This window comes from Ovis canadensis, chromosome 2, assembly GCF_042477335.2.
Source record: "Ovis canadensis isolate MfBH-ARS-UI-01 breed Bighorn chromosome 2, ARS-UI_OviCan_v2, whole genome shotgun sequence".
In the NCBI taxonomy this organism is placed as follows: Eukaryota; Metazoa; Chordata; class Mammalia; order Artiodactyla; family Bovidae; genus Ovis; species Ovis canadensis.
In genome coordinates, this window is record NC_091246.1 from 240,335,739 (window position 1) to 240,360,361 (window position 24,623).

Sequence of the window (24,623 nt, forward strand, 5' to 3'; positions counted from 1 at the left end):
CACATCCATATGTGGAAAAACCACAGCTTTGACTATACAGACCTCCGTTGGCAAAGTAATGTCTATGCTTTTTAATATACTGTCTTGGTTTGTCATAGCTTTTCTTCCAAGGAGCAATCATCTTTTAATTTCATGGCTTTACATATATTCTATCATTTAATCCCAATACCTACATGAGGCAAATTACATAATCTCCATTTTGTTCATAAATAAACTGAAACTTAGAAAAGATACTCATCTGTGTGTGCATGCTAAGTCGCTTCATTTGTGCCTGACTCTTTGCAACACTATAGACTGTAGCCTGCCAGGCTCCTCTGTCCATGGGATTCTCCAGGCAAGAATACTGGAGTGTGTTGCCATTTCCTACTCCAGGAGATCTTCCCAACCCAGGGATTGAACCTACATCTCCTCCAGCTCCTGTGTTGCAGGTGGATTCTTTCCTGCTGAGCCAGTGGGGAAGCCTGATACTCAACTATCATCGAGTAAATGGGAAAGCCAGGATTCAAATCCATATGGAGCTATTAATCCAAAAATCTTATTTCAGCTCATAGCTTCAGTCTCTTCTTCCTACAAATTTAGAGATGCTAACAAGAATGGAAACACTTTACTTTTCTCTTCTCTTCATAGTTTTTAACAGATGGGCCCTCCTGGACCAACAATCAGGACCACGGTTTTATTTTAAGTTGTGGCTAAAAGGTGGTGAAGACTGTCCTTTGTTTTGTGGCTAAGAATGAAATTCATCTAAGAATGAAATTAGGAGGAAAAAACCTCAACATTTCAAACATGGGATGAACAGTTCACTGAAACCTTAATTTATAAATATGCAGCTGACTGATTTTGGGGAAAATCCAGTCTAGTAACTATCCTTAATAGGTTAAAAGTAAATCAATTGTTATAAGGGGAGGAATGATAATGTTGAATGCTTGCTATGCCAATGGCCCTTCTGACAGGTCTTACGTATCACCATACTTTATACCATGGGACCAAGAACAAAGACTCTCTCTGCTGGCTAATGATCTAAGAGCTGGCCTAGCACCAGCAGATCATTAAGTGAATCAATCAGATACTCTCCTTTGGAATGTGAACAAGAGCTTAAATAATAATAAGAGAGAGAACAGCACACACAGGCAGGGCTCTATGACAGGATGGACACTTGAGATAGCTAGTAAAGAGCAGCAGAAGCACTAGTTATGGAGACAGATTAGAAGGATCAGAATCAGTAACTCAGCAGGGAAAACCTATTATATAGGAAACAAAAGGCACCTGTTTTTGAAGGGGCCTGGCTCTATGGCTGATTCTTTTTTAGTATGAGACAGAGCTACATTGTTGAGCCTCTAATCTTCATCCTTTCCTATAAATCCTTAAATTCAGTTACTTAAAGGCAATCACAATGTCTCTATTTAATGTAATAAAAAAACACCTAGTACAGGGGAGGGAATGAAAAAGAAAGGAAAGAAAAAAAACTGTGTTACACGGTTATAGGCTACTGCTTTTCAGTTCATTTGCTCAGTCGTGTCTGACTCTTTGTGACCCCATGGCCTGCAATATGCCAGGCTTCCCTGTCCATCACCAACTCCCAGAGCTTGTTCAAATTCATGTCCATTGAGTTGGTGATACCATCCAACCATCTCATCCTCTGTCATCCCTTTCCCCTCCCGCCTTCAATTTTTCCCAGCATCAGGATCTTTTCCAATGAATCAGTTCTTCGCATCATGTGGCCAAAGTATTGCAGCTTCAGCTTCAGCATCCTTCTAATGAATATTCAGCATTGATTTCATTTAGGATTGACTGGTTGATCTTCTTGCTGTCCAACGGACTCTTTTACAAAGAGATTAATTAAATAGGAGTAGGGAATTCCCTGGCAGTCCAATGGTTAGGACTCTGAGCTCTCACTGCTGAGGGCCCTGGGTTCAATCCCTGGTAGGTTAAGTAAGATTCCACATCCCACAAGTCATGTGGTACAATCAAAACAGAAAAAAGAAAAAAAAAGATTAACCAGAAAGCAAGAATGCAAACGTGTCACCTCCAGGTCAACGGAACTATGATAACGGATTTCGCTTGCAGTCCAGTGGTTAAGACTCCATGCTCCCAATGCAGGAGACACTGGTTCAGTCCCTGCTCTCAGAACTAAGATCCCACATGCTGTGAAGTATGGTCAAAAAAACAGCAAACAAACAAAACAAACCCCTGTGATGATTTAGTACAAATCTTGACTGGTTTTACATGCACACAAGGCAAAAAACGAAAGAAATAGGAATTATATAATTCACTTCTGCAGTGTTGGATTATATAGGGGATACTGAATGATGTATGAACGTCCTCAACAGTACTGGCAAATACAGAAACAGAATTTACATAACCACTGCCGCTTATGGTTTCAGCAAAAATCAAAGCAGAGACTTCTAATCATAACGAATGGGCATATCTCTACTGCAAGCAACTAGAGACTAGGCAAAATGTATGAAACAACTGTTTTCAGACTGCTCAGAACTGTGATCTGTTCGGGAAGATCACAGATTCCTTTAGTCTTAAAGGAAATCAGTCCTGAATATTCATTGGAAGGACTGATGCTGAAGCGCCAATACTTTGGCCACCTGATGCGAAGAACTGACTCATTGGAAAAGACCTGGATGCTGGGAAAGATTGAAGGCAGGAGAAGGGGACGACAAAGGATGAGATGGTTGGATGGCATCACCGATTCGATGGACCTGAGTTTGAGCAAGCTCCAGGAGTTGGTGATGGACAGGGAAGCCTAGCGTGCTTCGGTCCATGGGGTTGCAAAGAGTGGGACACAAATGAGCGACTGAACTGAACTGAAAGGAAGGGAAACAACTGAGATGAGCCTTGAAATTTCCTATGAGTCTAGGAGCTTATAATTTTTCAAAATTAAAATACTGTTGTTTAAATGAAGGCCCAACAAACATAAAATAAGTAAACAAAAGCAAAGAGACTTCATCACCAGCAGATCTGCACCATGAGAAACTAAAAGGAGTTCACCAGGAAAAGAGAAAATGTGAGATGGAAACAAATCGAGAGCACTGGAAATGGAAATATGTGAGTAAATATAAAAATCCTTTTCTCATTTAAAAAACATTTTTAAAAGATAACTGTCTTGGGACTTTCCTGGAGGTCCAACGGTTAAGACTTCTCGCTTCCCCTGCAGAAGGTGTGGGTTTGATCCCTGGTTAGGGAACAAAGATTCTGTATGTCATGCAGCATGGCCAAGAAATTAAAAAAAAAGATAGTAAAAGCAATAATATATTAAAGAGTTTATAATATATGTATATATGAAATCAATAGCAAAGAAAGTGGAGATTTGGAAGGGTACTATTATTAGGGCCTTACAGTATATGTTAAAGTGTTAGTCATTCAGTCTTGTCCAGCTCTTTGAGACCCATTGACTGTAGGCTGCCAGGCTCCTCTGTTCATGGAATTCTCCAGGCAAGAATACTCTAGTAAGTTGCCATTTCCTTCTCCAGGGGATTTTCCCGACCCAGGGATGGAACTCAGGTCTCCTGCATGGCAGGCAGATTCTTAACCATCTGAGCCACTAGGGAAGCTTAACAGTATAAGTGGTAAACTATTTGTATGTAGAGTGATTAAAGATCTGTACTGTAATCTACAGAGCAACAGTTCTCAAATTATGTCCCATGGTCCGCAGGAGTTCTCAGTACTCTTCAAAGCCTTCACAAGATCAAAACTATTTTCGTAACAGCACTAAGATGCAATTTGCTTTTACTACTTGTTACTTGCCAGTGTACTGGGGAGTTTTCAAGAGGCTACATGACCTGATACGGAACCCAGAACCACATATGAGAATCTGGTAGTTTTCTATTAAGCCAGACTTAAAATTCTTTTTATTTATTTAACGAATTTATTTGGCTGTACCAGGTCTTAGTTGTGGCATATGGGATCTTAGTTCCCTGACCAGGGACTAAACCCAGGCCCTCTGCATTGGGAGCATGGAGTCTTCTTAGTCACTGGACCACCAGGAAAGTCCCAAAATTTTGGCATTGTTTTGAAAATTACAGTTATTTCTAATAAAAACACTATGTTAATTTGTTACCTTAAAATATATGAATAAATATTGTTATATGGTTGCGTAAAGATAGATATAATGCACACACACACACACTTTGGGACCCTCAATTTTTAAGAGTATGAATAATCTGTAAAACTGCAAATGAGTCCTAAGACCAAAACCTTTGAAAACTGCTATCCTAGAACCACCACTGAAAATAAAGAGGTATAGGTAGTAAGTCAAGCATGGAGATAAGAGAAAATACTTAAAAATACTCAAAAAAAGCAGGAAAAGATGAAAGAAGAAACAACTGATAGACAAACAGAAAACAAGTGATAAATTTTAGATTTAAATCCAACCATGCTGATAATTATTAAATATAACTGAAATAACACCTGAATTAAAAGACAGATTGTGAGACTAGGGGAAAAAAGCAAGACCCAACTATAGGTTGTCTATAAGACATACATTTTAAACACAAAGATATAGCTAGGTTAAAAGTAAAAGGATGAAAAAAACATACCATGCAAACACTAGTCAAAAGAAAGCTCAAATGGCAATATTAATATTACACAAATAAGCTCCAAAACAAAAAATATTACTAAGAGTATAGACAGTTCATAATGATAAAGGAGTCAATTTATCACAAGGACATAATATTCCTAAACATATTATGCATCAAGTTGCAGAGTTTCAAAATACATGAGGCAAAAATGACAGAACTGAAAAGAGGAATAAAAACATCTTCAACTAGGGTTAGAGATATGAACACTTCTTTTTAAATAAAAAAAATCTGTAAGGATATAGAATTGAACACCACTATCAACCACCAAAACCTCATTGAAATTTATAGAACACTTTACCAAAATCAGAATATACATTTTCAAGTACACATGGAACATTCACCAAGATAGACCATATGCTGGCCTATAAAGTAAGCCACAGTTTATTTAAAAGGACTGAAATCACACCAAGTATATTCTCTATCTGTAAGATAATTAAACTAGAAATAATAGGAAGACAGCTGAAAATTCCTAAATATTTGGAAATAAAGCAACACACTTCAAGAAATCACAAGGGAAATTATAAACTGCCTTGAATGAAATGAACACACATCAAATTTGTGAGATGCACCTAAGTAGCACTTAAGAGGGAAATCTGAGACTTTAAATGCTTACAGGAGTTAGAAAGGTCTCAAATCAGTGCTCTAAGTTTCCACAATAAAAGCTACAGAACAAGAGCAAATTAAACCCAAAGTAAATGGAAAAGAAATAATAAAGTGAAGAAAAGAAAACAGCCAAAAATAATATAGAAATATGAAACTAAAGACTTACTTTTTGGGAAAAAATAAAATTAATAAAGCTTTAACTAGATTTAAGAAAAAAAAATGACAAATTACCAATATTAGAAATGAAACAGTGAACATCACTACAGATCCTACAGTAAAACAATGATAAGGAAATATTAAGAATAATTTTATGCCAATAAAGTAATCAATTTAGATAAAATGGACAAATTCCTTGTAAGAGACAAATTACTAAAATGGACTCAAGATGATAAACAAATTCTGAAAAGCCCTGTATCTACTATTAATACATCTGTAGTTAGAAACACTGCCAAAAGAAAAACTCCAGGCTTTATGAGTAAATTCTACCAAACATGAAAAGGAAGAAACAATACCAATTTGCAACAAACTGAGAAGAGAACAATTCCCAGCTAATTTTATGAAGCCAGCATCATCATGATACTTGAACCAGAAGAGGACAATACATTCAAGAAAAATTAAAGACCAATATTCCTCATGAACAAGACAAAAAAACCCACAAAAACACCTAGAAAGAATAGCATATTGACTAAAGATAATTCATCAAGACCTAGTGAGATTATCCCAGGAATGCAAGTTGGTCTAACAGACAAAAAAAGGTCAATAAATGTAATACACCACATTACAGAAAAAAAGAAGAAACACCATGACTCAAATAAAAATTCATTCAACAAAGTTCACTTATTCATGATAAAAATTTGCACCAAACTACTAATAAAAAGGGAACCCCCTTACCTGATAAAGAGCATCTATGATAAAGCTGTATCTATGTATCATACCTAATGTACTAGAGGTCCTAAAGGTCCTAATAATGTTCTAATGTATGATAAATGTGCTATCAAGCAAGAAATAAAAAGCTTACAGATCAGAAAGGAAGGAGTAAACTGTCCTTATTTGCAGATAAGGTCATGTTAGCATAGTCTAAGGAGTCTATTAAAAAGTTACCAGAAGTTACCAGAAAAATTTAGCATGGTTGTAGGATGTTAAGTTCAACATAAAAAATCAATTATAAAAAAACCAACACAACCATCTCATCCTCTGTCATCCCCTTCTCCCAGAAAAGCCAAATAAAGTAAATAAATACTAATATATATATATATATATATATAATCTGTATATGCTAGCAATGACCAGCTAGAAATTAAAATTTTATTGCTTACAATATCATAAAAAGCATAAATGCTTATGAATTAATTTAACAAAGTATGTACAAGACCTGCAGAAAAAACTGCTAAGAAATTAAACACAGAAATAAATGGAGATATATCCTCATCCATGATCCTCATCATGAATTGCAAGCCTCAAAATCATTATAATATTAACTTTCGCCAAACTGCTCTACAGATGCAACATAATTCCAATGAAATACCCAAACGGTATTTTTTTTTTAACAAATTGATATGCTAAAACTGATTTTTTTAAATTATGGAAATCCAAAGGACAAAACAATTTTAAGCCTTACTGTAAAGTTATAGTAATACTGACATAAGAAAAGACTCATGTACGAATGGAACAGAACAGACAATTCAGAAATAAACCCATGGAAAATATAATCTTTTTAATATTAGAACTAGATACTCGTATTTAAAAACAAAACAATCACAACAAAAAGCCTAAGACTTTGCCTTACAAAAGCATTAAAATAGTATAATCACTTTGGAAAACAGTTTGGAAGTTTCTTATAGAGTTAAAAAAAGACAGATATTAAATGACTCTAATTCCACTAATTATTTACCTTAGAGAAATGAACACGTTAACACAAAAATCCCATATATGTATGTTCATAGATGCTTTATTCATAATAACAAAAAACTAGAAACAGAAATGTCTACCAACAAATGACTAAACTGTTGTTTATTTATACAAGGAAAAATTCAGTGAAAAAGCAGAAAACTATTGATATAGACAACAATATGGAGTCATCTGTTGTTGCTTTAAAAAAACTAATTCAAGTAAAAAACCAAACATAAAAGCACATATTGCATGATTCCATTTATATGAAATCCTAGAAAAGACAAATCCAATCTACAGTGACCAAAAACAAATCAGTGCTTTCCCAAAGCTGGAGCTGGGATAGGGACAGACTGACTGGGATGGAGCACAAGGGAAATTTTTAGGGTGATGGGAATGTTTTATCAATTGTGATTGCTATGATGATCTCATAAGTACATAAACTGTCAAAACTCACCAAAGTGTACACTTAAAATGGGTGCATTTTATTGCATTAAAACATACTACAATGAAGTTGATTTAAAAAAAGAAAAAGGTAAGGTTTATTTCCAGATAAACATACCAGGTTGGCTTGAGTTTATCTCCTCTTGCCCCTAACATCTTTCACTAAACTAGAAATGAAAGGTCTGAAATCAATGATCTTAGCAACCATCTAAAGAAAACTAGAAAAAGAAAAGCAAACAAAACTCAAAGTAATCAGAAAAAAGGAAGCAATAAATATCTATCAGAATTAGTAAAACAAAAAAATAGAAAAAAATCAATAAAAGGCTGTTTTTAAAAAAGAAAAAAAAAGAGAATAATACTGTTTATAAAGTTTTAAACCAGACTGATTAGAAGACAGAAAACACAAATGATCAATATTAAAAATGGGGAAGATATCACTAGATAATATATAAAAGGCTTATAAGGGAATATTATTAACTGTGAGCCAATGAATTTAACAACTTAAATGAAATAAATTCCTTGAAAGTTACCCAAGTTCACCCCAAAAGGGATACCAGTTTTTCTATACAAATTCTTCCAGAGAATTCTCAATTCATTCTGTTACGCCAACATTACTCTGCTACTAAGACCACACAAAGAGATTACAAGGAAAGTGAAGACCACATCCCTTGTGAAGATAAACTCATAACAAAATTCATGACAAAATTTTAGCAAATCAACCCAATGCTATTATTAGAAAGATAATACTTTAAGACCAAGTACAGAATGCATAAGACCAGGAATGCATGATTGGTTTAATAATGGAAAATCAAAGAATATAATTCTCTAACACTGTATGATTATCTCAATAGATGCAGAGAAAGTATTTAATAAAACCCAATGCCCATTTCTAATAAGAGCTCTCAACAGATCTTAAATATGAGGGAACATTCTCAAGTTGATAAAGGGTATTCAAAAAGAAACATAAAGCTAACGTAATAGTTAATGGTGAAATACTAAACGTTTTCCTCTTAAGAGCAGCAGCAAATTACTTGTATTACTTGTATTCAGCACTGTACTGGAGGTTCTAGCCAGCATAATAAGTCCAAGAAAAATAAATAAAACGGCATCCAAATTGGAAATGAACAAGTAAAAATGTATTTATTTGCTAATGACATGATTGCATATGTAGAAGCTGATAGAATCTACAAAATAGGTACCAAAACTAATAAATCAATTTAGCAAGGTTGTAGAATATAAGATCAATGTACAAAAATCAATTGAATTTCCATATACTAGCAATGAATAAATCTTGGTAAAGATGGTAGCAACTGGAATTCACACAGTGGGTATATGAAGTGGTACAACTGCTCTGGAAAATAGTTTGGTAGGTTCTCAACAAGTTAAACATATCTACCATATGACCCTGTCATTGACAGCATATCCATACAAAGATCTGTACATGAAAGTTCATAACAGCTTTATTAAACAGCCAAAAACTGGAAACAATCCAAATGCCCATCAACAGATGAATGGATGGGTACACAAACTGTGGTAGAGCTATTCAGAGAATACTACTCAGCAATAAAAAGGAGTAAACTACCAAGAATATGATGAATTTCAAAATAATTACATTTTAAGAAAGAAGCCATGCTCAAAGAAGTGCATAAAATGACAGCAAACCAGTGATGGCCTGGGGAGTGGAGGGAACAAGAAAAGACAGAAAGGGAAGAATTACAAAGGGGCACAAAGAAATTTTGGGGTATTACAGTAGTTTTATTTTGGTTGCAGTTAAGTTTCAGGGTGTTTACATATGTCAAAATTTAATGAATTGTATTTAAATTTGTACAGTTTATTGTATTTCATCCATTATAACTCAAAAGAGAATGGAGATAAATAAGAAATTAATTCATAAAATAAGAATATTCTAAGGAAAAAGGCTCAAACAGGAAAGAATTCTTGGAAATCACAAATGTGAATGTAAAAATAAAGAAGTCAATACAAGAAGAGAAAATATCCCAGAAAATATTAATGGAAAAAGAGACACGTAGAAAAAGGAAAGAAAAGATAAGAGACACAGAAGATCAGTTCCTGGAAGTTCAATATCTAACTATTAGAAATTTCTTAGAGGACAGATTATACAGAGAAGAAACAATCAGAAAGATGAAAAATAGCTACAGGGACTTCCCTGGTGGTCCAGTGGACTAAGACTCCATGCTCCCAATTCAGGAGGCCTGGGGTTCGATCCTGGTCAGGGAACCAGATCCCACATGCTACAACTAAGAATTCCCATGCCCCAACTAAAGAATCCTACATGCTGCAACTACAAAGGTCCCACAAGCCACAACAAAGATCTTGCATGTCACAACTAAGACCTGACATAGCCAAATAAATAAATAAATACTTAAAAAAAAATAAAATGTTCAAAAAAAAAAAACTGCACCAAGATATCTCAATAATGAGTATAAATTATCAGATACAGTGGATAGAAGAGACTCTAAAAATTTTCAGAGAGAAAAAACAGGTCACATACAAAGAAAAAAAAATTAAACTGAGGGACTTCCCTGGTGGTCCAGTGGTTGGAAATGCAGGGGATGAGGGTTCGATCCCTGGTTCAGGAACTAAGATCCCACATGCCCAGGGTACTGAGCCCCCAAGCTCTAGAGCCTGCAGGCCACAACTAGAGAGAAGCCCACGGCCACAACGAAAGATCCTGCAAGGTAAAACTAAGACCTAGTGTAGACAAAAACAAATAAATGAATATTTTTTAAAAATTAAACAGAAACCAGATTTCTTAACAGCAACACTGGATGTATGCCTTCAAATTTCTAAGCAAAAATGACTTTTCAATTTAGAATTCTCTATCAAACTATCAATCAAATATGAGGACAAAGACATTTTCAGATATGAAGGAGCCCCACAAATTTATTTCCTATATGCCCTTACTTAGAAATTCTCAAAAAAGAAAAAAGAAATTCTCAGAAGATGTGCTTCACTAAGACAAAGATCAAGAAAGAGAAAGAAATGGAATTTAGAAAATAGGATTTAACCCAAAAAGGCAGTAAAGGAAAATACTAAGATGACAGCTCTGCAGCAGGCCTAGAGAACAAGCAGTACAGATCAGAGCAGAAGAACAGAAGGCTCAAGGAAGAAAGTCTCCAGAAAATAATTAAAAAGGAATGGATAATTATTGGGCATATCTGAGCATTTGCAGGGGAAGAAGTGAGTAAGTGTGAATGACAGTCGCTCAGTTGTGTCTAACTCTTTGCGACCCCATGCACTGTAGTCTTCCAGGCTCCTCTGTCCATGGAATTCTCCAGACAAGAGTACTGGAGTAGATTGCCATTTCCTTCTCTAAGGGGAGGAAGGGGGAATACTAATAAGAATATCAGTTGCACTTGTAAAAAAACTAAAGATAAATTCATTTGTAATTTTTAAATAGGTAATTAACAACTCCAGAAAAATAAATAAATTCAAGAAAGAAAAATGAAACCATAGTACTATACCACTTGGCTTTGCAGTATACAGTATTTACTTAGTTGTAATACAAATAATGAATACTGATTTAGGAATCATTAGGAAAGCTACCACCAGAAAACAGAAAATAGCAAGCATTGGTTGTTGTTCAGTCACTAAGTCATGTCCTACTCTTATGTTACTTTTTTAAAATCACAATTAAAAAAAAAGACTTACGGGGTCATGTCAGAAGACGTAGGAGCCCACTTAAAGGATTTCTCATTAGTCAAAACCGGAACAAATTAAGCAACAAAAAGGGTCATGACTATAACTGATTAGAAGATATTGATTTTTTTAAAAAACCATAATAGTGATATCAAAAAAACATTAAATTCTTCATACAAGAATTAACAACTAGTAATTCTAGAAAAAATGATATATTTAGAAAGCAAACATTTCCTACACAACTCTGTGTAGTAGTTAGTTCAGACAGAGATCACCAATGAATGTTCAAACCATTAGATGAACAACAGTTGTGCAAGGATTTTCAAATGGTACCAAAGCATCACCCCCAAGATAATTTACTAATTATAAAGGGGGAAATGTACCTTCAAATGGAAAGATGTAGCAGTGAACATTTAACAAAGTGATCAAACTTAGCATCTCTATTAGTGGACCAATCTGTCATTAGATGGTGCCTCCTTACTTGATACAGGATGTATACACAATGGTATCTATGAATTATTCCAGCTTATCTTAAATGCTTAATCTGAATCTAATCCCTCCTCTAGGCCCAACTTCCAGTTTACAGGAAATACAGCGGATAGAGGAACAAGTTAAACACCACCACAAGGAAACAATCAGACACAATTCAGAAGGAGGGACAATCTACAAAACAAGTGACCTAGATCATGAGAGACTACGGAGACCATAACCAAACACATGATCCTTGATTAGATCCTGCTTGAACACTTTATAAGACATTTTTGGGAAAACTGGATGGAATACAGATTAGATATTAGATAATTTTAAGGAATTATGATTAAATATAAATTACCAAAAAACATGTGAAAATGTTTAACCTCACTAATTATTAAAACAAAATGTTAAAATTTACTTATTAAATTGGTGGCAAAAATTAATACTAGTTTTTGGGGCAGGACAATTTGGTAACATTTAACAAAAGTTTTAAAAATGTTTATATACTTTACCCAGCAATTCCACTTCTAGGCATTCATCCTATAGAAATAAGAGTTGTACATAAACATTTATGAACCAGAATGTTCACTGCAGCATTACTAATGAAAATGGACATAACCTAATTTATCAAGATGGAATAATAAATTAGATGGTTCTTTTAATCATTAAAAACCCTTTGAGATATTTAATATGGAAAGGTCCTTAAATACATTAAGTAAACGGAAGAGAGTAGTTATTTTTTGTGATCCTAGAGGGCAGAACGAGGAACTACCACTGGAAATTATAAGGAAGCACAAGTTGGTCAATGTAAGGACTAAGTTTCTAACAATTAAAATTTTCTGAAAAGAATCTGAAAAAGAATGAATATATGCACATATATAACTAAATCACTTTGCTATACACCTGAAACTAACACAACATTGTATATCACATTAAATAAAAAAGAATTTTCCAAGCAATAAACAGCCTGCTTCATGAGGTGACAAGTTCTACACTATTAGATGCTAAGCAAAGGCTTAATAATCTTTTGGCAAAGATATATGGCATAGATTTACATGGTAGGAGATTAAGGAGATCTTAATGGTACTTTCCAACTCTAAGAATTTATAATCCAATATAAAGTTATCTGTTAGTAGGGATGACAGAAAGGAAGTGGTAGGTATTTCTTTGTAAATGCTATTAACAACCCACGTGGCACTAAACTAAAAAGAGATATATTATATTATAATAATGGAGTTGAAGGATGATTTAATTATTATATTCTGTATCAGTAATATACAAATTACTGACAAACTGAAAAAGATGATTTAACCTAATGCAGAGGGTTCAAATTGAACTGATAAGAACTAATTCTGAATCTGCCCCCTATTATTTCTCTGTGTCTAATAAGGAGGCTGCAGAGTTAAACTCTTCCAAGGTAAGCAGCACTAAACATTTCAAAAAGGACAGGAGGTGCTCTGCTCCTTCTCTTTGCTTCCGGCTGCTCAGAAATTCATATATAAAGAAACGAGAGAAAGAATATGCCCATATCCCCCCTGCAATATGATATATAAAATCTTTAAATTTTTGAGATGTCGAAAGTGACACAGAATTTAGTATCACACTGGGTTTCTAGAAGGCAGAAGAAAACACTGGAGGCCTATGAAGGTTTTAGAGTAGCTGGTAATATTGGCAATTCTTAGATGTCAAAAAAGAAATTCCCTAAAAGATGCACTTAAGAAAAAAACAAACCTTTTATTATGGAAAATTTCAAATATACACAAAAGTAGAGAACAGCATATAATAAGCACCCTCACCTTCAATCACTCAGTCACTGAGCTTCATTTATCAACATTTTTGTAAAGCTGTTTTCTCTAATTTTTCAGATTGAGTTTTTTATATTGTTTTGTTTTTAAATTTATAAACAAGTACCTGACATTACATTATTTTACCTATAAAAACTTCAGTATGAAAAGACACAATTTCTTGCTAATAATACTATTCAATAAACTTGCTATGGCAATGAACTGTTCTATGTATTATAATACTTACACATATAATTTTCATGTCAATTAAGCTTCACTGTTATCTTCATCTTATAAATGAGAAACCTGAGTTTTTACTGGCTCAAGGTCACAAAGTCAGTAAGCAGCGGTGCTAGGGTATGAACCCAGATGTTAACTCTAGACCAGACTTTGTTCTCCCAACCATTAAAGCAACTGACGTTTCTCTTAGTTATTCTAGTTGTTCCTTATGGGATATAGATTGTTGCCAGGAGCCAGCACGGGAGATCCCACTCATGACAAGGTCATGTGGAAGAGACCTGATGAGCAAGGCAGACCAGGACTCAAGGGACCCCCTGGACCTGCTCGAGCATCTACCCCAAAGCCAGAATCTGTCTGTCTTACTATTTTGTGCCTTTCACCAACTCTTCTGACATTAACAGGGGGCTATCCCCAACCACCTTTCTCTGGGAAAAAATCAACTTAGCGCTCTAGTTGATAAGTCTCTTGGGCATGAAAGGAATATTTCAATTCAAACCCCCTCTGTTGGCATTCTAGCTTGCTTGGCAGGTTTATCCAGGCTCTTGCAGCTACACTTGTGACTGTTCACAGCCTCCCAACTGTGAGAGGCACGGGAAGCCTAAAACATTCTAAAAATACAGAGCCTTTCGAAGAGTTAAAAACTATTAGAGTAGTGCTGGTGTAGGATTTCATTGTTGAGCCAATGCTTGCTGCCAAGTTCCCATATCCCTTATCCATTGTGCACCTGGGAATGCATTAGTTAACATAGTTGGAATGTAAGAAAAACAAGCAGTAGCCTTGGAATTAACCACATCAGACCTTTGAGCTAAGTGGTTCCTTCTTTGTTGTAACTCACTGCACCTTTGCTCCGTGAAAATGTAACTCTGTTTAATACTTTCTGAGGCTGACACAGATTAAAAATAAAAGAAAAAACATTTCAAGGGAAAATAAGTTTTCTGGTTGAGCAGCCTTTATCAAAAGAGGGTCATAAAATGTCCACAGGCCTCCAAGACCAGAAGATAATGTACACAACATTGTTTATGGGAAAGGTATGCAAAAAAAATCCCGATTTCGATAAAGACAAAACAGATGTAATGTTTGGGCTGACTCTGCATGACTGCATCTTTCATTTCCCTCTATGTACAAGTCAAGGTATAAAAGTTCCTTTTGAAAATACAGTTATAGGCCTCACTCACCGAAGCTTGGTCACCCCGTGCCATTCTTTCTTTCTCTCTCTCCCTTTATTTTTCAGGCTGATCCCTTGGAGTGCAGAGACTCTCTGAGTTCACTTTCCTGCCCAGGGTTCTAAGACCCTCTCGAGAAGGTGCTCTGCACGTAAGCGCCTGTGGCCTACTCGAACAGAGTAAGTCCCGTGCTGGGGTTTTATTGGCTTTCTGCGTAAACCAAAGAATATCAACCTCTTTCTCTCCTCTATTTTCTTATCTGCAACATTATTTCTTTATCTCTCTCTAAATCTCTCTCGCTGATGCGGTCTCCCCTGAGGGTACCCCTGGATCCTGCTGGGGCTAGACTCCAGCAGATTGTTGTGATAAAATGGAAGAGGGATTGTTGAATGAGGAAGAGATTGGAAAAGATACAGTAATATGAGCAGCTACTCACTGCTCTTCCCATGAAATTTTCTTTTTAAATGCCCCAAATGAGAAAGGAAAATGTGACTGGATATGATCATTGTCAACTACCTAAGATATAAAAGAAAGTAAGTCACCTTAGAGAGGGGAGCAACGATCAAGTCTCTTCCACAGAGGTTGAATATAGATGAACTACTTTTAATCTGCCCCTTTAATGACAGCAGGGGTGGGGGTGATGGGGGTGGGGGTGGGGATGTCTCTAGTTTCACACATCCTTTTAGTTCAAGCAAAGGGATCTCACAAGTAGAGGGCCAAGCAATCAGTACACATGTATTTAATTGCTTAATGAAATCTGAGGAAAAACATAAAAGAACCTGGAGTAAAAATTCTTCTGGCTGGTATCTCAGAGTTCTCAACCTTTAGCTCATAGCCTTATAAAACAAAAAAGAAAAAACTACCAAGTAATTCAAGATTTGTCAAAGAAAGGAGAGTTCTCCTTGGATCTTTGGCCAAAAATCCTTCTAAAATCCTCCCTACTGATTTACAATAGATCTTAGAGTAACTGAACTAAATTATCTTCTGTGTGGAGGCTGCTTAGGACATCCTTCTCTCCCAAACACAAACTCCTTCACTGTTCCTACTCCACTTCATTCATAGTTATATTAGAACACTAACCAATATTGCAGGATAATTATGTTTTCTTTCTCTGGACTATCAATTTCCAGAGTCCAAGACCCACCTTACTTTTTACATTTTCAATCCCTTACCTTCAAACTGAGCACTACTGAAAGTACCTGAGAAAACTGTGCTGAATGAATAGAGAAAGAAACTAAGATGACAGAATATGAACTGATCTTTCTGAGAAGCATTTCTTTCATCAGTATTTTCTAACCTCCATAACTGCAGTATAATTTACAAGCTTCCCTTTAGGAGTCTTCCCAACAAGTAATAGTTTAGGATGAACAAAAACATGAACCATAGTTTCCTGAGGTCTAGAGAAAGAACCTAGCCATTTTGGTTTGCAACAGCTTTTAACCAACTAGGAAAAACTCAGACTGAAGATTCTGAATGGTAGTCAACCCTTCCAAGAGCTTTTATTCAGATGCCAAGATGCAAGATGGTATCCAAAATACCTACTTTTTACTTTTAAAGGCTGAAGGCAACAGGGATAAAAATTTTAAAAAAACAAAAAAACAATGATTACTAAGCAGTGCCTGGTTGTCATTTCTACTATTTTTCAGACCAAAAAAATCCGAAGCAAAAAAAATCCCAGACAAAAAATGTCTGGTTATAGACCTCAACCATGGGGGAGACTCTTTTCATGTACTGGTATGAGTCGTCTTGGATGCCTCTCTAATACTAGTTAGCCAAACAAGTTTGAGGATTATCTGGTTAGGCAATCCCTTAAAGTGAAAACCTTTAAGGAAATTACCTTTCTCACCAACTTACAAAAATTCAGGACCATCTCCCAGTTTAAGCTATATCACACTGGAATAAAAAAGTCTCATATTTTTTATAGGCTGTTCTTTGGTTACCATGTTACCTTGGTTTGAATCCACTGGGTCTTCTATATGAGCAATGACATTCCTGAGATAACTTTGCTTCTGCTTTTCTAGGTCTGACGGTGAAAATGTTGGAACATTAGTCCTTTAACAAAGCAAACCAGAAGGAAAAACAATCGGTTAGAACCGTGAGTATAGTGCTTTGTACAGAGAAGTCATATACTGTTGATGGATTGTGTGCGCTTAGTTGCTTGGTTGCGTCCGACTCTTTGCAACGCCATGGACTGTAGCCCAGGCTCCTTTGTCCATGGGGATTCTTGAGGCAAGAATACTGGAGTGGGTTGCCATGCCCGCCTCCAAGGGATCTTCCCAAACCAGGGATCAAACCCAGGCCTCTGCATTGCATGTTAATTCTTTACCATCTGAGCCACCAAGGAAGCGATGGATTAGAACAACTAACTCTCAAAACACTAAGATGCAATGAGAAAAGACAGTGTTACTCACATAATGCAAAGCTGCAATCAAATACAGAGCTGAGGAAAAAAGATACAACCTCCTGTTAACAAAGTATAGCAAAGTGAAGACTACCTACTCCACAGAGAGAGAAAGCATTTTGAGAAATTCAAGGTTAGTAAGGAAATAACTAACTTCATAGAGCCACACAAAAATTGAGTAAGATAAAGACCAAAAAGAATTAGCTAGATCTGGCAATCTTTGCTCATGCTGATTACACTGTACTGAGTGTCTGTGGATAAGATCGTGAATTTATTACTGCCCCAAGTAGCCTGACTTATGTACCTCGGTATAATTTTCATTGTATGCAATTCACAAAGCTCCTTGAAGTAACCCAAACAAAACAAAGAGAAAAAAACAGAAAACTGGGATTAGGAGGTTATAGTCAAAGGACTTTAGCCTTATTGTACTACTGAAAAAATTTAATATCTGTAATCAAATTTTTAAAAAATCTCACTGTAAGGAAGCACATATGACACAACCTAAAAAAACAGCTTTGCTAATTGCAAAGGCCCATGTAGAGATACTGCCATCTCCTGGCAACAAGAGAATAGACTGAAAAGGTAACCCAAATCTGCAACCTTTGTAAAACTTTTTCACCAAGGACAGATATATGCAAGTTGAGAGAAATGTTTAAATGACTTTCTACATAGAAATATCTTAACATTTTTGTTAAAATTATTCTAACTTCCTATGCCTGTGACCAGGCTTCCCTACACATAGGAAAAGAAATCTTACATTTAAACAGTGCTTTCACTAGTGTTTCTTCTTCTTAAAAATAACCCTATGAGGCAGCAGAGAAGGCATCATTAGCCTCATTTTATTGACAAAGAAACTGAGGTCATTTGACTTGCCCAAGATCACACAGTTATTGGTAGTCCCAGAACTTCAAGTATGCTTACTCGTGGCACAGGGCTCTTTTCCCACACTAAGGAGAAACTCAGGAGAGGAAGAAAGCAATTGAATAGAACCAAGAGAAACCAGACTATTTCACTATATCCTTACCTCGTTTTGGCTTGCAGAACAGGAATGACTTTGCCTAGTCTTTTTTCATGGACCTTTAGCTTCCCAGAATCCTTGTCAAGACCATCCTGCTTTTTTCAGAGCAGAAGGAATGAAGAAGGAAAGATGGCCTTAGTTATAAGAAAATAACTGAAAATATTACTTATGGAAATATTCTTGAACTAAAGGTTATACAAGCATACTTGTGAACTTTACTGTACTAGGTAGTAACACAGGTGCTTTAAATGAGATAATGATAGTAATCCCAACAAAAAAAGTAAAATAGTAAAATCATCATCTTATTCAATAAATGGTTAATTTTATATGTTACTATGAATATACTAATTAATTTTCAATATATTATAAAGTACTACTTACTCCAATTTATAGATAAGAAATTGTGAGGAAACAGAGAAGCTAAATAATTTGCCCAGGGACACAGTGCTAGTTAGGCTTCAAACCCCAATTTATCTGAATACAAAGCTCTGTTATATAGTTTCATTCCTCTTTTCACCTTGAAAAACATACTTACCTTGCTTGATGAACTGGAAACTGGTAACTTCATTTCAAAACTTGATTTATATGATCCATTTCTCTGGGATGACCCTGTATTAGGAGTCTCTGAATGGTCCAAGATCTGAGAGAATACAGGCGTAGGTTTCTTACTGTCGGACATATTTTTATCAGAGACAGTATGTTGAAAATTATTGTTTGAAGAAGGGAGTGGGGGCCCATCATAGGCAGAGTTATTGGGGCTGATCCCTTCAGATTCTGTGCAAAGTGTGCTCTCATTTGGGCTAAGATCATCTTCTCTCATCTCTTCCCCAAGGGAGGAGGGTTTTTCAGTAATTCTGGATGTAACTTTGGACACATAAGTCTTGTCCTTATCAAGTACATCACAAACTGTTGGATCAAATGGTGCAACTGTAACTTTTATAAGATTCTTTTCTAGTGCAAAGCGTCTGTTCAATGGTTTCGTAGGAGTTGGTCCATGACCAACTGATATAGTTAGTTGAGGTAGTTTGAATGTGTCAGGGGTCTCAGCTTCTGGTCCCATGTTGTGCGGTGAATCTTTCTCTTGGGGAATGTCAAGTGGAATTTGACTCCCTTTCTCTCCCTTCTCAACATTCCTGCTGTCATCACTAGGCAACCCTCCTCCCCAAGGAAAGTGCTCATTTGATAGGTCATCATCCTTCAAGAGTTCCTGAATCTGTTCCTCTGTGAAACTGAAATGGCCATCATCTTCTCCATCAGATAGCTCCAGCAAGGAGTCATCCAATTCATCCTCATCCAAGGAACTCCAAGAAAAAGGAGCATTGTCTTTAGGCAAGAGAGAGGTACCAGAAGACTGTTCAGAGGGCACTAGTGAGCACATCATATCTGGAGAAATAAGAGGCAGTTTCACTGAGAACAGGAAATATCCTTTTATCAACTCCAATCTGCTTTAGAGAGTTATGGTGTCTTAGTATTTCAAATTCTTTGCACTATGATTTGTAACACGAGAAAGTTTTAAGATATTTAACTTTACCAGAATCATGGAAATAGGTATCAAAACAATGAGGTTTTTTTTTTTTTTCTATCAAAGTGGCAAAAATTAAAATGACACAATAATCTATTTTGGTGAGAATGTGAGAAACAAGGATTCTCACATACTATCAGTGAGAGTGTAAGTCAGTACAATATTTTGTGGAGAGTAATTTGGCCACAGCATCTGACTCAGCAATTTCACTTCTGGAAATTTACCTTGCAGAGATACCTGTACAAAGGCACACAGATACAGTTACAAAGGTGTTCAAAGCAACATTATTCAGAACATCCAAATATTGGAAACAACTAGATGTCCATCACCAGAACTGTTCACTAAAATCATGGTGCACTCATCTTATGGAATACTTTACAATTATTTAAAACCAATGAAGTGGATCTGTATGTACTATCACTGGAATAATATCTAAAACATACAACAAAACAAATACACATATATAAAATGTTTGAATTTTCACAGTGTATACTTTTTAGAAAATATACACATATTACTTTTGAAATTTAAAAAGAAACAACTTGATGCATACAAGAAGAAAAAAAATTGTCTTTCATACTGTGTGGAGCTGTTGGTGTGATCCCTGCCTTTGCCACGAGACCAAATGGAAAAAGGGTTCAGCTCCTGCTAGCTGTTCCTTTCGGGAGACTTGTCAAAATGATTGACTCCCACCTTCCTGCAGGCACAAAGAAAATTAGAGGATCTTCTCATCACTTTCAACTCTGCTAATTACAAAGTCAACTGCATTATGCTTTAAGGCACTCCATCTATTAATTTCGATCTTGATATTTTTTAAAATACCACAAAGTTGGATTCTGAGTCAAGAACATCAAAGAAAAATCTTTAGAGGAAAAATTATGCAACTTAAGGAACTAGTTTTCTTCCTCCCAACAATTTATACTTTCTTAAGAATATCATTTGTTCTAGTAGGGTGAACATGGTCTTGAGAGTCTAAAGACCTAGGCTACAGTCCTGGTTCTGTCACTAACTAGTTGTGACAATTTGGGCAAACCATTTAACCAGGGACTTGTTTCAACTTGTTTCCTCATTTAAAAAATATGGAAGGGATACAGAACTGATGTCTAAGATTTCACCAAGATCCAAAAGTTGTAGTCATGACCATACATACAAAAACCTCATTTTCAATACATACATAAACACAAAGAACAGGTCTAGAAAAACACAACACAAAATTGATGATTAATAACCTGCAGGGGCATCGAGAGAGGGACAAGGGGAGACTTCACTATTTTACTTAATATTTATATATACTTGTGTAATTAAAAATTAGGTCTTAAGTAGCTAACGATGGACCTGATTTCTCATTATTTTCTAGATGGCAAAAGTGATAGAAAATTTGGAAAATCCTTATAGCTTTTTAACTGTAAATCCTTCCCCACCCCACTTCCCTCTCTAAATTTTAGTTCAGGTTCATGCATTCTTTCAGAAAACATTTTCTGAACTACTATCAACACACATGACTGAGCTAGATAGTATGTCTCTATATGATTTCTTAGAAATAAAGATATGGATTCCACCCTCAAGGAATGTATAATCTTCCAATAGAGACAACAGTCAAGTTACGCATCAATGTGAGAAAACACAAAATGGTATGGGCAATAAAGCACTACAGAACCACCTGAAGTAATGTATGTTAACTAAACTCACTGTTGCAATCATCTTGCATTATAGGCATATGTCAAGCCATGTTGTAAACCTTAAAACCAATACAATGTTAGTCACTCAGTCGTGTCCGACTCTTTGCAACCCCATGGATTGTAGCCCACCAGGCTCCTCTGTCCATGGGATTCTCCAGGCAAGAATACTGGGGTGGGTTGCCATCTCCTTCTCCAGGGGATCTTCCCAACCCAGGGATCGAACCTGGGTCTCCTGCATTACAGTCAGATTATTTACCGACTGATCCACCAGGGAAGCCCCAAACTAATACAGTGTTATATGGGAATTATATCTCAATAAAACAGGGAAAATTAAAAAAAAAAAAAGCCTTGCTCATCTTAGAAATGAGATAAATGGGACAAAAAGGGAAAAACTGTTAAGCACCTATACTATAAACTACACTCTGTGAGACACATTTTACAACTCTAACTCATGTAACTGTATAACACAGGTCTTATCAAAGAAACTAAACTGTTATAGTCAAATAGTCAAACTTAAGAATTGCTATAACTTTTTATCTTATTTTACCAATTTTTTAGCAATCATGGAAGAGTTCTAGGCACCAGGCTTCCCAGGTGGCGCTAGGGGTAAAGAATCTGCCTGCCTATGCAGGAGATGCAAGAGAGAGATGCTGGTTGGAGGTCCCTGAGTCAGGAAAATCCCTTGGAGTAGGAAATGGCAACCCACTCCAGTATTCTTGACTGGCAAATCTCATGAAAAGAGGAGCCTGGTGGGCTACAGGCCATGGGGCCACAAACAGTTGGACACAACTGAGTGACTGAACACAAACTCTAAGCACTGAAGCAGGTGTCTCTACGAAGGAAAAAGTAATTTCTCTGCCCCGTGACTGGGTTATAGAGTAAAGTTATTTCTTTAGGCAGCAACAGAAAAAAGGTTTACTTTAGAAAAATGTTTCCTTTACTTAATAAAGTTTGTGCTTGTCAAGCCCAAGTATGACAGACACTGGGGTTAAGTAGCCATTTTCTGAGAAGTTCTGAGTCACCACCACCACTCTCCTACTCCTTCCAAAAGTCTAGTCATGGGAATTCCCAGGTAGTCCAGTTAGGTTAAGGATTCTGCGCTTCCACTGCAGGGAGCATGGGATCCTACATATTGTGCGATACAGCCAAAAAAAACACAAAAAACAAAGGGTCTAGTCCAAGCACTTGCTTAACCAAATGAAGAAGTCAATACATTTTCACTCTTGGGAAACTAAAGTTCAGAGGCATTTAATGTACCAAGCATACAGAGCTGATATGCTAGAACAAGGATCCAAACCCAAGTCTAATTTCAAAGGCAATGTTTTTTCTTGCCTTTTCTACTATCCTTGTGATAGACTTGCCCAGAGCCAGTCAGCAAACAGCAATCTTCTACATTCGGTACACTCTCTAATGTACTATGAAGGATGCAGACATCAAAGAGGGCTTTTGGTCCCTTGGCAAAAATAATTTAAGCCACTGTATTATGCACAGGCTCCGCTTGATTTCCCAAGTGGAATAGAAGAATGTAGAAATGACCTGTGAATGTGGTCAAACCTCAATGGAAAAAAAAAAAATCATTACTTGCTAACTTTACTATGCACACACAGGACCAACAGTCCCCATAGCCACTGAAAGCATCAATTCCTTTGCCACATGACATCCAGAGGCACAGAGCCAGCTCTTCTGAGCTTTCCTCACAGGATGCTCCAATTGGTCTAACTTTGCTCTAAATTTGCATGTTCTTAGCATGCAAAACAATACCATAAACATATATTTAACTTGCACAAATCATTCTCTTTACAATTTTATTACCTCATTAAATTTTTTTATAATAATTGAAAATATATGCAAAAACAACGTAATAATGAATACCCACATACCCATCGCCCAGCCCCAACGACTATTAACCCATTGCTAATCCTGCCCCATCCACTTTCCCCTCTACCAGATTATTTTGAAGCAAATCCCAGGCATCACATGATTTCATCTGTAAATAACAAAAATTCCTTATCATAAAATATCCAGTTCATATTTCCAGCTATTTTTAAAATGTCATATTAAAAAAAAAAAACCAGTATCCAAGTAAGGTCCATACATTAAAGCTGGCTGATAAATCTTGTATTTTAATCTACAGATTCCCATCTTTTTTTTTCTTGCAGTTTGCTAAAGAAACAATAAACTGTGTATGGATACAAACATGGATATATTATAAAATCATAAAAGCATGCCATTTCAAGAGAGTGATTACCTCTGGTGGTAAGGAGGGAAGAGGAATGGTAAAGGGCCATGAGTAGCTTCAATTTTTTTTGTAATGTTTTATTTCTTTAAAAATCACTAACAGGAAAAGACCTAAAACAATAAAGCTGAGTGGGGGTTTAATAGTATTCATTATTATGTCATATGGTGTAACTGTAACTTTTATATGCTTGAAATACTTAATAATAAAACCATTTCAAAATTAAGAAGCCAGTGGGGAAACAATGATTACATTTTCAAGTTTCAAATGTCCCCTCAAGTAAAATAGGGACCATCATAGTACCTATCTCATAAGGTCGTTCTAAGAATTATAAATGAGATTATGACTACAAAAGCACTTAGCATACTACAGGCACAATGTAAAAGATAATAAAGTGAAGTTCCACAAAGACAGCCTTAGTATTTGCCTGTCTGCCATTCTACCATCACCTGTCTTTCCTGGCACTTGCTTTGTCATAATCTTAAATATGAAGATCCTGGGACTTCCTCAGCAATCCAGTGGTTAAGTCTCCATGCTGCCAAAGCAGGGGGCTCGGGGTTCAAACCCAGGTTAGGAAACTTAAGATCCCACATGCTACCACCAAAAAAAAATGTTTTAATAAAATATGAAAATCGTATTTTTAAAAGAAAAATATATTTCCCATCTTCCATTTATCTCTTAATTCTCTGTGACCCTATTCTGTCCTTCCATGTCTCTCTCATCTGTCCACCCCCTTCTTCACACTTCAGCTTACCACCCCCTCGCTCTGTTCTTTAACCTGGTTGCAACCTCAGAAACCAGCTCCCTTTCTATTTTTATCGTACCTAAGAAAACCCATTGCCTTAAAACACAAAGCCTTATTCAGCCCACTAAAACTGCAACACCAAACACAACCTCATACCCCTCTTTCAAGGTTCTAAAACCAA

General features: G+C 36.0%; 1 protein-coding gene across 38 annotated transcripts in view; it reads right to left on the reverse strand.

Moving 5' to 3' along the window:
- Nucleotides 1-24,623, reverse strand: part of S100PBP (S100P binding protein) — a 33,472-nt gene that overhangs the window by 7,387 nt on the left and 1,462 nt on the right. For 3 of the 38 annotated variants that reach the window (XM_069578671.1, XM_069578672.1, XM_069578673.1), the window contains exons 2-5: nt 20,363-20,479; nt 18,796-18,900; nt 18,267-18,352; nt 16,790-16,893 (exon numbers count right to left, since the gene is read on the reverse strand). In XM_069578671.1, coding sequence (XP_069434772.1) covers nt 16,790-16,893; nt 18,267-18,352; nt 18,796-18,828 — 223 coding nt within the window. In that variant the 5' untranslated portion in view covers nt 18,829-18,900; nt 20,363-20,479. Of the gene's footprint in view, nt 1-16,789; nt 16,894-18,266; nt 18,356-18,795; nt 19,644-19,916; nt 20,060-20,335; nt 21,142-22,793; nt 23,449-24,623 lie in introns of those variants that run through there. The other 35 variants (XM_069578658.1, XM_069578657.1, XM_069578656.1 and 32 more) reach the window with 19 other exon arrangements.